At 33.3% G+C, this 16650-nt stretch overlaps 1 protein-coding gene across 1 annotated transcript in view; it reads right to left on the bottom strand.

Annotated features, from left to right (window-relative positions):
- The window catches only part of Negr1 (neuronal growth regulator 1), an 819223-nt gene that overhangs the window by 483428 nt on the left and 319145 nt on the right, over positions 1–16650 (bottom strand). The window contains exon 2 of the mRNA XM_027949536.3: positions 8393–8625. Within this exon, the coding sequence (XP_027805337.1) occupies positions 8393–8625 (233 nt within the window). The remainder of the gene's footprint in view (positions 1–8392; positions 8626–16650) is intronic.

Below are 16650 nucleotides of genomic sequence, written 5' to 3' on the forward strand. Positions count from 1 at the left end.
TTTCTTTTTGATATTACATATGATTAATGCTTATTTTCTGCTATAAATCATAAAATAAACGATATCATTGACAGATTAAAAAATTCTCCTCTACTATATTTTATCATTGACTTAAATAAAAGTTATAAAGTGTATGTCATTTAGAATTTAGCTGATGAAAATATTAAAATCCTAATTTCCTTCATCATAATAGCTTAATTATATATGATTTGGAAAGCAAAACAGAAAAATTACTTTATAGATCAAATAACATTACAATGATGTCTTAGAAGATAAGTTATTACACCTGATTTAGATTTTATTTGCAGTGTTTCTCAAAATAAGTGGGCCAGCTAGAGGCTGATAATCTTTTATTTATAGAGAGATTTTCATAGTGATCATACACATTACACTGGGATTTGACATGTATTACTTACACACAGTTATCAGTTATTTCATTTTTGAAAAAAATTAAGATTTTCTCTGATCGTCAGCAAATTAAGCATTCTGTAATTCACAAACTAAACAGAAATCAGAATTACTACCAAGAAACTTAAAATGTGTTCAGTCCAAGCTTTGAGATATTTATCAAACTATGTCCTTAGATCTTGTAATAAATATCCATTATTCATTAAGGGACTTTTAAGGGCAACAAATCTTGCTTAAAGGGTTAATTACTTCAAAATAATTTCAAATTATTTTCAACTGTACATTATCAAAAACAGAAGTACTGTTCTACTCAGTCAAAATGAAAAATAATGTTCCTCTTCTTTATTATACATCCTGTTCCCAGATATCTTATTATTTAATCCTTGCCAGTATGATTCAAAGCTACAAGAGGATAAGGCAGGGCACAATTGCTCTTCATCAGCACACAAACTGTACAAATGCTTGTTTTTTGCCTTTCTTTTGCCACATCCTCAAAATATGCATTCATGAGTGAATCCAAGGCACAATTCCTTCTTGTTGGCACAATTCCTAGTCAGTAGAGATGCTCATTTGTATTCCAATATTGTTCCCATTTGTTGTTACCCGCTCACAATACTCCTTCTCTAGGAAAAGGGGTGACTCAGATGAAAGCCAGAAATGTGCAATATCTACAATATTATTTTTCTTGTTCCTTACCTACCCCCATTGGCAAATGAAAGTATAGCGGAAGTTTATAAGAAAATTCCATAAATGTCATCATTCCCTTTGAATATGGCAAAGAGTACATTATGAAATTTAGCACAGCATTAATCTATAATATTATTCTAATATCTGATTTCCATTAGCCAATATATTAAATTTCATATACTGACATTTTGATTAGAAAAATATGATTGCTATACTTCTAGCAAAAAAATATATTTAGAAAAAATACTATTTATTGAGATCTATCTTATCTTTCTGCTTACTTCTTTCATCTCAAATGCATAAAATAATAGACAATAATCATGTTTTAAAGACTCTGAAGGAGAGAGTATGAGAGTAAGGAAGGAAAGAAGGAAGGGAGGAAGGGAGGAAGGGAGGGAGGAAAGGCAAAGAATAAGGAAGGGAAGGAAGGTAGTTAAGGAGAGAAAGGATTCTTAAAAAATATATGTGTTCTGGAACAAAAGCCAATATTCAAATGAGAATTTCACTAAAAATTAGTTCAATTAACCTTATATCTTGTGGACTACACTAGCTAAACCAATAACCCAATTAATGCTATTATAATTACAGATAGATGAGAGGCAATGGCTTCCTAGAACCTGGCCTGATATGCTGCCTTGTAACAATAGTTATTCTAGCCATTCTGGATTGCATGAAAAGAAACAGAAGACCTAGATCTGAAAAATGCATTCATTTAAAAAATTGTTTTGCAATATTTCATGAGCACAGACAATAGGCTTGAGTTTATCTGTGACAGCATTTTGAAGAATGCTGTCGTTTAAGTACAGATCATAAATGACACCTGAAAGACTTAATTTTCCCAGTTTCATAACTGTTTAAATATCAGATCATTGATCTCTAGACCTCCATGGTACTATCTCTTATATTTCAACAGATTTACACATTTCCCATTAGATGAAGTGCTTGGGAAATATAATGATATTCCTATTAACTATTGAGGCCTATTTTCCAGAATTCTAGTAAGTTCCTATCTTCATAAATTGCAAACATGGATCTTTCCAACCAACCAACAAAAATTTTAAAATGGTGTATTTTTAGGTTCAGTTTCACTGTTACAACTACCTTATGGTGGGGAAAACCTGTAAGGACTAATATAAGCTTATTGGTATCATTTATTGAACTTAATTTGTCTTTGGCCCTGAGACCAGTAGTTGAGTATTAATTGGACTTTGTTAGCTTAGTATAATATGATTTCACTGGATTCTACCACATTATATGAATTGGAGTAAGTAAAGAATAGTTTATAGTAGAGCAGGAAGGAATTCCTTGCAGAAAGAATGAGAAGGAATATATGACTACTTATTTCCTTAATAATTTTATATCACTTTTAATCAATATTTAAGTAGTAAATGATGATCATTTCCTCACAAACAGATATCATTAGATATCTTCACTTGTAAGGTATACCTACAAATTTATCTCTCTTATATTAATAATGCTGTAAAGACACAGATCATGTACAGAAACCCAAGTCCACTTTTGGGGAAACCTTATCCCCTTTATTTGTAGTAACTTTGCCAGACAAGTCATCTCTGTCACTTACCTAAGATTATGTTTTGTAACTGTTTTATTTCATTGGCATGCCACGAAGTTTCATTCCTTAAAGCTAAAGGTTCTTAGGGAAGGGTAGTAATACACAAGAAGTTATGGGGCCATTTTAATTTTAGGTGTTCTCATACTAAAAACATTAAGAACATGTATCGGGCTGGGGATGTGGCTCAAGTGGTAGCGCGCTCGCCTGGCATGCGTGCGGCCCGGGTTCGATCCTCAGCACCACATACAAACAAAGATGTTGTGTCCGCCAAAAGCTAAAAAAAAATAAATAAATATTAAAAAATTCTCTCTCCTCTCTCACTCTCTCTTTAAAAAAAAAAAAAAACATGTATTAAGGATCTTTGTCCTTTGCTTTGTGTTTTTGAGCATGTTTCAAACTGGTTTCCTATATAATCTTAATCTTTCTCTCCTGTGTAAATAGAGATGGAATGACACAGGTGGGAGCCAGTCTTCGAGTCTTGTTCTGAGCCCTCACTACATGTAGGCAGTGACTGCTTTGACATTTGTAGGCTCTCTAAAACTTTTCTAGTACTGATAATTTTTCTTTGGTTTCATTTTGTTGCTTGTTGAAAAATTTGAAATGTTCATTGTTGCAGAACGGTGACTTGAGTTTTCTAACGTACATGGCATTTTGACATGCTTTTTTTGACCATTAAAGTTTTCCTCCTCTTTGAGTCTTTTCCTACCCAGGTCCTAGGATGCTGCATTTTCCCCCTAAGCTCCACATGGAACTGAAGTGAGGTGCCTGTTCTGTTGTGGTGTGTATCTTGTAAAGGTCTTAATATTCATAAAAAGGATGTTAACCTGAAATTAAGATGTGCTGGTACCTAAAGAATACGGATTTATACTTGTGGCTACATGGAACAATTGCTCTCCTGATACTAACTGGTAGTATAATGTTAAAGTATCTCCACTTGGTACTTTAAAAAAGACTCATTGAGAGCAATTGTATTTGTGAGGTTTGCCTCAGGAAGGATAGGTTCTAAAATTTATTCATCGATTAAGGCAATAATCAAAAAGCTATCTCTGTGTTATTAACTAGCATCTTGCTGAATTTATTTTTAAAGGTTTATTTATTTACTTATTTATTTTTACTTCCTTTCACTTTAGGTTATACTGAAAGGTATTATAAAGAAAAATCCAGTGAATGAGCACTGTGTCCTATAGCGGTTACTGCTGAGATGTCCTTACACAGTGAAAATGTTTCTCCATTCTGAATAACAGGATCAGGGTACTGAGAAAAATGTTTTAACCTTATGGACCATGAAATGAATAACAAATCCTGTTTTTCTCTCTGTATTGGCTGCTAGGAGTCTTCAAACTAAATATTTTACGAAGCTCTGAAAGTATATAGAAATCCTGGCATAAACTTTATGATTCAGCTTCACCTCTGAATGCATCCTACTCTTTCCTTATTTATCTTTCACCTCCTATTTCTGCTATTCATCTTGGTATACTGAATATTTCTTTATAAGCCACTTTAAATCCCTTCCAACATAAAACTTTGTTAATAATAAATGGTGTTTTAGTGTGACGTATTTCTAGTTTACAAAGACTTTTTCAAAATACTGACTAAACCAAACCAGGACCTAACATTGTTATTTTGGGGGATCTTTGGGTAGCATACTATGAAATAAGATCGAGTGTAGAGTGATGGGTATTTATTAAGGCATATTCTTGTGACCGACACTGGGAAGAAAGAAGAAGGAAGTAGGACAAATTGAGCAAAAAATTGAGCTTTAGTGCATGCTGGACAACTGGAAGTTCTGGAGCTTAAGTGGCCCATCAAAGTTGTCCTAAACTGAACTGCAAGAGAAGGGCCTTTAAAACCTCTGCCTCAATCAGGGCAGAGGTTTTAAAGGCCCTTTTGGGGCAAGCAAGTGAATCTCTACACTTCGAAAGAACTGACCAGTGAATGCTCTCTGATAACACATTCCCAGTAGGTACAGAAACAACCCTTCCTTGAAGAAGAAGAAAATGTAGCATCCTGTCTAGCATTCATATGCTATATATGTCAAACCCTGGGGAAATGGCAATATCCTAGGAAAGTTAAATATACTCAAGATGTTATTTTGGTCATGTAGTTATGTACTCAAATCTACTCTGCTCAGAGAACACACATAGTATATCTACCTGAAAAGGCATGAGGTGAGTGATAAACATCTTTTTATCATATATATAATTTATATACCATATAAATATATATATATTTAATATATAATATTAATTGCATGTCTATTTTGTGGTATATTCAATCTTTAGACATTATGGAGAAGTCAAAGTAGAAAATATTCTAGACATATATTTAAATAAGCATCATTACATTTTATGCTTCTATCATGTTGGTGTCATAATGGGGCACTCTAGCTTCATAGCCAGTCCTCTCCAGTCTTGCACATTTCCTCATGAACAAAGAAGATTGACTGCTCTTAGTAAAGGTTACATCACATGATTTGAAACTGAATAGTTAGGTAACTCGATTTACTAACACTAAATACATACACACACACACACACACACACACACTACATTTTCTTCCTGAATATGTTAGCAAGTTACTGCCATCTTAAAGCCAAATTATTACATTTCATAAATTCCATGAGTGCATAGGTTGTTGGGCTCAGATGGTGAAAGAAAATTATGTAAAGAAATATGTAAATACTAGTGGAGGTCAGGTGCAAACGTTAGTTAGCATGATGCTCAATGAAAGTTATGAAATTTTTCATTTTTTTAGCATCTTTTTTATCTTTTTACAATCGAAGGCAAATAATAACAGTAGATCTGCTTTTTGTTTGTTATTATTTGTTTTCTTTATGGGTTTTTGTTGTTTTGCTTTTGAGTTTTGACTTAAAGATCTGCTTAAGTCATTTCAATTCGAAAGAATGAGTGTTAAGAGAGACTTGAAAGTTACTCATTTTTGATGGAAAATTTAGAATCCATGTTTTCTGACTTCTACTCCCGTGTTTTCCTTCCCTATTACTCCATTCATTTATATTAAATAGCTGTAAGAAATCAATAGCACCGAACTTCCACATTGTCTGTGTTGGCAAGATAACCACTTTGTTATTCCCATTCTAAAAAGATTTTTGAAAAACTAGCTCCCTGGAGTACACAGTTGCAACAATTGAAGATGAGCTGTGTTTTTACCAGTCAATGTATGTTTGACATCAGTGATTAATATGGTCTTCCCTCAATTGCTGAGTTTCTTTATCTTGGTGAATAAAGGATTGACAAATTGTTAGGCAAAGAGCATGTGCTTCAAAACTATCCAGATATACCTGAGTATCAGACAGCCTAACACATTAGAGACTGAGGAAATGTGCACATCAGTTTATTTTTGTTCTTTGAGAGGAAATGTAGCTTATGTGGGACTGACTTTTTATGACATTTATTTAGTTCTTGAATTGACTGACAAGCCTATTAATGTATTCCCTGAACTTTATTAATGTAATTGGAAAATAGCCCACATGCCAATCAACTTATAATAAGTAATTATGTTCATAAATGCTGTAAAATTATTAGCTTTTAATTTGACCCCACCACATACTTTCAAAACAGTAGCCTGAATTTTTGTTTTTTTCTAGAGGAACAAAATATACTGACAAAACATTCACGAAGGGTGTTTTTAACTGCTCAAATGTTCACCGTCACCAAATGGCCAGCAAAAATGACTATTACCATAGTAACTCATGAAGTCATTTTAAAACTATTAACCACATTAAACAGTCTATATAACATATAGTTAAAACAAAGTCCTATTTCAATTAAACATGTGCCTGGGAAAGACTTATATTCCACAGTCTGGTTTAAAAATAGATACATAGCATGGAAAAAGAGAATGGAAAAAGAAAATGAGGACCCATTTAGTATTCAGAGATGCAGTACTTAAACCTATAAATTTACAGTGTACCAGCAAAATGTCTATCTTAAATGACTCAAATATATCATTGTCTATGCCCATTTTTTTCTCAGATAAAAAAAAATCTTTTGTAGTCTTTGGTCTAGAAACTCAGGTCAAAAGGCAAAGAACTGAACAAGAGAACAGATTACATGTGGATAACAGAAAAATGTATTTGTGTTTTGTAATCTCATGTCAGTTTTTCAAGCTGGACAAACTCTTGCCCTTTGGAGTCCCAGAATAACCTCTGAATAAAGAGAGTCCTGTAAAAACTTTATCATATTCTTATACAACACTTTATAATAATGCGCAGCACTACAATATGTGACAATTGGGGTGAAAAAAATATTGAGGAATTTCATTGATTTATTTTCAATTTATACTTTTTTCCCTTAAAGCAAATCATTTAATTAAGAAGTTTAACCTCATCACAATGTAAAAATATATATTAATAAATTAAGCTGTGTTTGTATTTCGGGTTATTTTTACATAACATAAGAAAACAGAGATCAAATTAGAAAAATTATAGGCTATTTTTTCCCAAACTTAAGTCTTATACTTAAATTACATTTTACCCTTGAATTATTGAAGGATAAACTCAGAGAAGTACAACAAAGTTGCTCCCTCAATTTTTTTTCCATTAGGCAGTAAGCATGCAAGCACTGGCACCACATTATCATAGAATTTGTTATTAATTTTACTTAGAAATATTGCAATGCTACTTTTGAATTCCACAGAGCATAATATTTCTATACAACCAACACATGACTAATCTATAGAGCACAAGTAAATAATGTAAAGGGCAAAAAATATACATTTTCCTTTTTCCTAGCATTATAATTGCACATTTCTTGAAATGTACTTATATTGGGGGTATGTCCCTCTTACATTTTAGTATGCAACAGAAGCAAAATAACTTGATGGTCCTGTTTGCATTTGGAGATTATAAGTTAGCTAGCATGATTTATGATCTACTGAAAGTAAATCTAAGTGTAAAGCATTGTGCACATATGTTTTTCAATTACTCAATGTTGAAATAAAGTAGTTCTAGAAGGCTGCCACTTTTCATTGTGCCTTGAATCAATGTAAACAGAAGTTGGTTGGAGAAAGTGTTTGGAGGCTAAGAGAATTGCTTTTAAATAGTTACCATCATATTTCAAAAAGTTTACTGAAGACCATGCTTTTGAGCAATCTAAGTCAGATTCAGAAAAGTATTGTATATTCTCTCTCATATGTGGAAGCTAGAGAGAAAAACAAAAAAGAAAAAAAAGAAGAAGAAAAAGTGGGAAATTCCATGAAAGTAGAAGGGAGACCTTTAGAATAAAAGAAGAGGGTCAGGGGAAGTGAGGAAAGAATAGTAAGGTAGGTTTGGGAAGTGTAACTAATCAAAATCTGTTTTTATGAATATATAAATATGTCAAAATGAAATCCACTAATCTATATAAATATGCAGATAAAAATTATAAGTTTAATATTTCAATATATATTTATCATAGGTTTCCAAATACTTATTTTAGTGTATTAAATATGGGTTCTTGAAGATTTATAGAAGAGATTATTCAAAGGAAGTTATGAAGTAAACATACAAAAATCATCATCTGGCATTAACGGATATTGATTTTCTTGATCTTTGGGGATTTCTATGCCTACAATACCCTTATATTTAATGGTGTTTAGGAATATAATTTTCTGAAGACAATGACAGCATATCTTTCAATATTGTTACTTCTGTTTCATTTTGATATCTAAATACTAAACATTTTAAAATATAGTCCTTCACAATACAGCACCTCTGGAAAGGCTTACCTTGCACAGTTAGATGCACCTGCATTGTTCTAGGTGTATGTTGAGTCTGAACAGAGCATGTGTATGGGCCATCATCTGTCACATCCACATTCTGTATCTGGAGGCTGTAATCTCTTTTATTCAATGTTGAAATGGAAACTCGAGGATCCACTGACCACTTATCACCTCCAGCAAAAATAATACTTGACCGGTTCAGCCAGGCACCCTTTGAAGCTCCATCTTCCAAATAACACCTAAAAATTACCAAAGACAGAACGCTATTAATCAAAGTGAAAATGAGAAACAACATTATCTTTGGTCTGAGTGTTATTTCCAAATGTTGAATAATAGCACAACATCAAATGCAAACATCAAACTCAGGAGACATGATACTGATACAACTTCCATTCCCAATGCAAATCTGTTAACAATATCTGCATACATTTGTGTGTGTGAGTGTGTGGAGGGGGAGGTGTTTCAATGTATTTAAATGGACAATCAAACTCTTTTTTTATCCTGTCTGGATGAAAAATCCTCCAAATCTGAGTGAAGTAGAATTAATTCAAATACCAATTTTCTGCATTAAAACATATTTCTTTGTTTGAAATTATGAGCAGTAGTAAAGGTCTCTGAGTTAGACTGATTTGATTCATTCCAATTCTGAATATAATGAACTAGATGTAAAAAGCATAGAATAATGTTATTATTGTTTTTAATTGACCAGTGGTGAGCCTGTACCCAGAAACTATAAACTGCATTTTATTGATAAAACTGTAATCTGCTTTTACTGATGGCTGTCTTAATTAAATGTAGCAAAGCTAATATAATAATTTCAGGAGCAAATTTTTACTGTCTTTTCAAATAAACTGTCCAATAGTTTTTCTAGGAAGCATTCATTTATTCTGAAATATTTATAAGTACTTATTTATGGATTCAAAAGGTATTATTACTACCATTTCTCTGTAAAAGTTTGAGACTACTAAGGAAGACTAGTTGAATAACCAATTATTATTACACAGAAGAGAGAATATTTTTATTATATCATGTACAGACACATTGGAGACAAGAAATGATTGCTGGACCCAGGAAAGGGGTTTGGGAATGTAGAAAAAGACTTTCTGGAAGAGGAAATCCTTGAGGGGTTTGGAAGACAAGGCACTGTGAACAGAGGTGTGACATGTGGGTAAAACCAGATAGAAGAAAGGGAGTGAGGCATTCCATGAAAGCACAATAAAGCAAGAGAGATAGAGTAAGAAGGACGAGCCACATGATGATGGCAAGCATAATAGCAATTTGTATATTTTAAGTCTGATTTTGAAACCATTTACTCAAAGTCATATTCTATAACAAGATTCAAAAATACAGCTTTGTATCTAATAGCAGTCAAGCACTTGAAGATGTACAACAGAAGGCTGTGGTCATATGCCAGTGATTTTGCTGAGGACTAGAATTCTATGTTTCATCTTGAAAACGTTCTGTTACAAATTAAAGACTGGTTTTCTTAAATGAGTACAAAGCACAGCTACAGAATGAAAACACACATACATTGAAATAGTTTGACAGCATTTCCACAGAATACCTTGGGGGATTGAACACAGTGTTTGAGATTGCTGCAAAATTGCAAGCTGAAGGCAACAGGGCAGGCTGCTGCCAACTGCATGAAACTAATCACTGGGTGAAAAAGTAAGCAGCAAGGTACTCTGCAGAATCTAATTTGTAGACAGCTTCACTGTCTACAGAATCCCAACTAGTAGAAGTCTTAAAGGTCATTGTTAATTGAAAAGCTTTTCCTTATGTATTTAATGAAGAAAATGAAATCCCTTTAATGATATAATTGAACAATTACAATATATTGTAATTTTAAATATTATGCAGAAAGAAGATAGAGGGGACCATATTCCTCATTCTGCAAGATCACATTTGCACTGCTGTAGAGTAGAGCTCTAAATACCACGTGTAGGACTGTGTCATTTAGCATCTGGGTTCATCAAGTGTTTATTGTGTGACTGCTGCATTCATAGCCTTTGCAGTTTGTCATATTGGGTACTCATTACAGCCCGGTAGGATATGGAATGCTTTGCCCTTAATCACTGGAAAACAAATAGAGATGTTTAGGTTAAAAGACTTTCCCAAGCCACATTATTAGTGGGTGGCAAAGTTGAATTTATAATCAAGTCTTCTCTTTCCACATTCAATGTCCTTTCCACTGTAATGCAGATCAAAGACTTTTTAAATGGGTTTCTGAAATGGGAAGATGATTAGAATGTTGCAGATATTACCGCAAGTAATTTCTTATTTACTGAATGTGACCAACTGCTTAACCTGTCCTATTCTAAAAGAAGCAGAAAATTAATTATTAATGGATATTTTACCATGGAAGTGTGATTCGGAGCACTCTGCTGGGCGATTCCCTTTCCCTAGAGACAGTAGCAGCTTTACTTTATGCTGGTGTGGAGGAAGACACTGGTTAAGAGAATAACCAGCAAGTCTTAGCATAAGTGTTATTCCTCTGTTTTGGCATGCCAAAGGTCATCACAGAATAATAGAACTTAACTACTGCACTGTGGGGGAAAACAAAAGGGAGTCCTTTATGTCTCTTTGAGGAGGATAACTATTTCATAATGGTCATTGGTCCCACCCCAATATTTTTCAAGACATACATTAGAAAGACCACATGAATGAGACTCAACATATAAATCTGTTGGATTCCTAGTCCATGCAGAATTTATAATATAAAAAAAAGGATGACAAAGCATGTTCATGAATAGCCCTCATGGAGAACAGGGAGTAAAATGAGGTTATTAAATCATCATTCTTCCAACTGGATCATTCTGAGGGTCTTTGAGAGTCTCTGGCTTCTGCCCATGATATTACATCCATGTCTCTTCTCCCCACAATAAACAGAATGAAACTTTTAGAGTTTAAATCAGATCATCAACAACTCCCAGCCTGTTTCATTCATAAGAACACAAGATCCAGCTGGTGGTCAACCTGTCCTTGAGGCTCTCCTACCCTTGTCTTCTCCACTCTCTTCCACTCTGCTCTAGACCAATCTGTTAGGTGTGTTTCCAAACAGCCAGGTGTGCATGCTTAGTTTGCACTGGCTGTTTCTTCTGCTTGGAACTCCCTCCTCCAGAATTCTGCACAATTTGTTTCCTATCTGATTTAGGTCTTCATCAAGATAACTAAGATATTAAACAGCAGAAATAACTCCACTATTCTCACAACTTTCATTTGGTACCATATTTACTTGACTGATTTTTTTTTCTTCCTCTTTCAGCTAGATGACTCAGGAATGTGTCTATTTGCTTGTCTGTATATTCCAAGGACCTATACATAATGGACAATAAATATAAACGTGTGTTGAGTGCTTGAATGAAGGCAAAAGTAAGACATTATTGAAAAAAGTAATAATTTAGTAAAGTATATAAAAATTTCTCAAGTGCAACATAGTTGGGAAGGCAAGACTACACCCACGTGAACTATAATAGCATATAATTAAATGCAAATATTTGTAACACAAACAATAACTGCTATATGACATAGATGAATGAGCGAATCATATATACCACTAAACAGCTACTTGAAATAAGAAAAAGCTACACCACCTGACTACACTTCTAGAGCTCCTTCAAATTTCTGGACATTCTGCATAGTATGTGTTAGGCACTATGTTAGCCACTTTACTTTTATTGTCCGATTTAATCCTCACATAACTATGAGTCAGATGCCACTATTATCTTTATTTAAAAGATGAGAAAACAAAGGGACTAACTGATTACTACTTGATCAAAACTTTTTGTCTTCACTCTTTTTTTGTAGTAATTTTTAAAATTTATTTCTTATATACATGACAATAGTGGAGTGCATTACATTCATAATTATCCATTCACAGCACATTTTTTTATAACTCTGTATTAGGAGTATGTTCATGCCAAATTATGCCATTATACATGAGCTCTTATTTTTTTTGCATCACAATTCTTAATACACCTTTATACCACAATTTATCATATCTCTGTTTGTATATAAGGTATGTTGACACCAAATTCACATCTTTATACATGTATTTTGTATAATAATGACCGTCTCCTTCCACTATACTTGCTATTAAAAAAAAAAAAAAAATCACCAAGCTTGTCTTCACTCTTAACCAGTGGCGGATTGTGTAACAGGGTAAAGCATTCTTCCTGTTCAAAATGGAGTCCAAAGGGAGAGGCTTGGTAAAGTGAGAACAGTCAGATCACCAATGTGCAGGATAAAGCCACATTTCCCTGATGGCAAACTCAGATAATTTTTTCTTCTCTGGACTTCCCAATGGAACATTTTAGCAGCTAATGATCTTAGAATCTCTTTGAAGTATATAAAATGAAGGAATCTAAATAAAAATGCTCAATAATGAATATATTCTTTAATTGAATATGGCATGGCTTTTCTTGAAAGTGTTTTTTTTTTTTCCACTTTAAAAAAAGCACTTGCTAGACTACCTACTTTTCAAGGTGATGAATAAAGAAGTTCTAAAAATATGCTCTTCAGAAGAAGCTGTGTTAACACCATACCAAATATAATGACAAATACTTAAATTTTCAGTCAATCATATGGATGTTTTGTATACATAGTGCCAAACATCTGGCTACTAGAATACGTACAGAAAATAACTTGAACATTTCATTTTGTTTCACAGTTGTTAATTATATAAACCCAGACTCCAGGAGTTAATACTTTTCTAAGAAGGATGGTATTGCTCCTCCTGAACTCTTTCATGAGCTCCCTTATAAATGATGTTACTATACATTAGGTGGCTCCCATTGTGGGGGTATGAAGTCCCATTTGAGAAACTGCTAGTACTATGGGTGGAATAATTCTAACAGATCCTGCCTGTGATACTACCTCCTGTGATGACTAAGTCTGAAATGTGGACATCAGAGTGTTTACTGGAAATTAACTTACTTGGGTTATTTATTATTTTTAAAGCTCTGATAAAAAAAACCAAACAAGCAAAAAATCTGTTACTTAGGAATGATTTTTCCCCTTTTTATATTTCCAGTTCTCATCCCTGAACATCCCTGAACATGAGCCTGAGCACCATTACTGGTATTGAATATAGCAGGATTTGCTCAGCTCCATGGAAATAGATCAGCTCTTCTCAAGCCATGTTGATTAATGAAAACCCTTATTAAATGCACTAATCAATAAGAGAAGGAAAGCACAAGTTCCTTTGGATTCAAAGTTAAACCATGTGAAAACAATATTTCTATGAAGGGATTTGGCCAGTTACCTACATTGTACTTCTTTGTTCCTTCATTATATCACAAAGTTCTACTTTTGACAGAAGGAGAACTTTCAAAAGTATGCAAAACTATTTAGAACCTCATATAATCTTCAGGTGAATTCTACTCTCAAAGAAATTTTTGACATCCTGACTACCAAGCCAAGGTGCAGTAAGGGAAGTAAAGTGGAAATTAAATGGAACAGACCGAATTCTATACCCTCTCCCACTATCTTTGTTTTTAAGGGATTTTCTTTTCATATCTTTCAGGAAAGTTATTCTATAGATAATGTGTTTGTATGTATGCATAAACTTGCATATAATTTATGTATGCATAAATCATGACATATTTCCTATATAATAGCATTTTAGCAATAATATGATTGATTTAACATCAAGCTTTTTCTTAGAACTAATTTGAGACAGAAATGATTCTCATTATTTTGTTTTGAGTTACATCCCTAAACCTCTTTATTTTTATTTATTTATTTTGAGACAGAGTCTCACTAAGTCGCTTAGGGTCTCATTAAATTGTTGAGGCTGGCCTCAAACTTGCAATTCTTCTGCCTCTACATCCTGAGTTGCTTGGATTACAGGTGTTCTCCACCACACCCTTCTCTCATTATTTTGGCAAGAATTGGCAGTATGGGAAACCTTGTCCTATATGGTGAAAAATCTATAATATCAGTAATTTGTCCAATGAGTTTCAATTATTTAATGAAGAACTCACCCTTATAGTAAAGAATAATATTTTAAAATGTTTTTCTTTTTTACAAATGCGCAATCTAGTGAGAAATACACTTCTGCAAGAAACAATTCAATACTGTTGTGTGCATAATAATACTAACACCGCTAAATACCAGATACTTTTCTAAAAATATTGCATGTATTTCTCTGTCAGTCTTCACAACAAACCTTAGAGGTAGATTCTGTGAAATACTCATTGTGCCCATTTTACAAGGAAGAAAGTGAGGTTTAGAGACATTAAGTAACTTATAGATGTGTGTATTTTGAAACTTGCAATGTATACAAATGCTGAGGTTATATACATTAAAACTCAATGCCTAGTTATCTAAGTAATATTAATGTAGCATGTAAATGTAATTTCAGGATGGGAGTTATATACCATGTTGGCCATACTTTACTTCTTTTATAGTAGCAAAAAAGAAAAAAATATTGATGCACAAATAACATTGATTTCTTATTTTGTGAGGGATATAAATCTATTTTCTATATATTCTTATTCTAGTACTTCTTTGAGATAAGACCTTTTTAAAAATATCCTGGATAAAAGATTGAAAGGTATCAGTTACTGGCAAGACCAAATTTTGATGCTATAAGTTACAGGGAGTTAAACCTAGAAAAAGAATAAGCTCTTTGAATTTTTCTTGTTTTTTTTTTTTTTCATGTAAAACTATGCCTAAAAGTTGGCAAAGAATTATGCCTAAGTCTTTCCTAAAAGCTAGGAATGTTAATATAATGTGACATAGAAATTTGTATCTTTCAGTCTTAATTTAAGGCACAATTTAATTATTTAAACTTGTGTGTATGTATGTATATGTATATATGTATGTATGTGTACATGTGGTGTGTGTGTGCAATTTCAGTGTTTTCAATGCTAGGGAATCATTCATATTTTAATTTGATTATGGATTGATCACACTTCTAAACATCTGAATCACTTATTTAACTTATAATTAAAACATGCTTTTCTACATATTTCCCCAAATTGCTTCTTTCCACTGACATTCAATTCAAACTTTCCTGTAATAATGCCTTGATTTAAAAATAGCAATAACAAATATTTGAGGTACTTGAATGTATTATCTATAAACAGTTTAACATGTAACTTAGCATTTACTAAAACAAGCATGAGCTGGGTGCAGTGGCACATACAACAGATAATCCCAGCAGCTCTGGAGCCAGGAGGATTTCAAATTCAAAGCCAGCCTCAGCAAAAACAAGGTGCTAAGCAACTCAGTGAGACCCTGTCTCTAAATAAAATATAAAATAGGGTTGAGGATGTGGCTCAGTGGTCCAACAGCCCTGAGTTCAATCCCCAGTACTCCTCCCCCCAAAAAAGCATGAGTAGAACAAAAGCTATCCTATACATCATGCTTAAAGAAACTGTGAAATACTGACTAGCAAAACAAACAAACAAAAAAACTCGTTTTGGTCTTGTTACTAAACTTTAATAATCATCACCATTTCCTGACAATGATAATAAGTTTCACTACTGCAAGACTATATAAGTTAAGAGGCACAGAAAACACTTTTATATATGATCTCATTAAACACTGACAACATTCTGCATGGTAGGCAGGTCAAATTATCCCCACTTTAAGGACTAAGATCTAGGAGTGACAAATGAAGCAGAGAATATAATGGTGCTAAAAAGGAGGAGGTATCATATATTTGCAAAGTTAGTTTAGGAATAGCTTTGTTCCAAAGCTTTACATATGGATCAACTTGGAAATTTCTTTGTCATCTCTACTTCTTAATTTTTGAATTCAACTAAACCAGCTTGCTTTTTCCCACATGGACTTGAATGTGAGATATTTGGATCTGGAAGAGCTTCAAGATTTTTGCTAACTGGCAGGTGCTCTGAACCGCTGTGGGAGATTTCTGTCTGCAAAGTGCTGTCTCCCTGGCAGCTGCCTCCTGGAGAAGTTGGACTTTCACCTCAGGAGCTATAAAGGGAAAGAAAACTATATTCAAAATGCATGCATGAGGCGTTTAAAATAGCAGGAATGCCATCAGGCCCAGAAACTCTCCTTTTGTCTATCCTTTTGGATGGTAGGTACAGATACCTCTTTCTCAAAGCCAGGGAACAAATGATATGGATGCAGAACTAAAAACAACATTAACAACTAAACTCCCTTCCTCTAAGCATCTTTTTATCATTAAAAGTATTATATTTGCATATAAATAGAAATGATAGAATAAGAAACAAAATGGATATGCAGAAAAGCTTGTGTTTTGTCAAAGGAAGTAAGTGCTACTTTACAGT

The sequence above is a fragment of the Marmota flaviventris genome, chromosome 10 (assembly GCF_047511675.1).
Source record: "Marmota flaviventris isolate mMarFla1 chromosome 10, mMarFla1.hap1, whole genome shotgun sequence".
In the NCBI taxonomy this organism is placed as follows: Eukaryota; Metazoa; Chordata; class Mammalia; order Rodentia; family Sciuridae; genus Marmota; species Marmota flaviventris.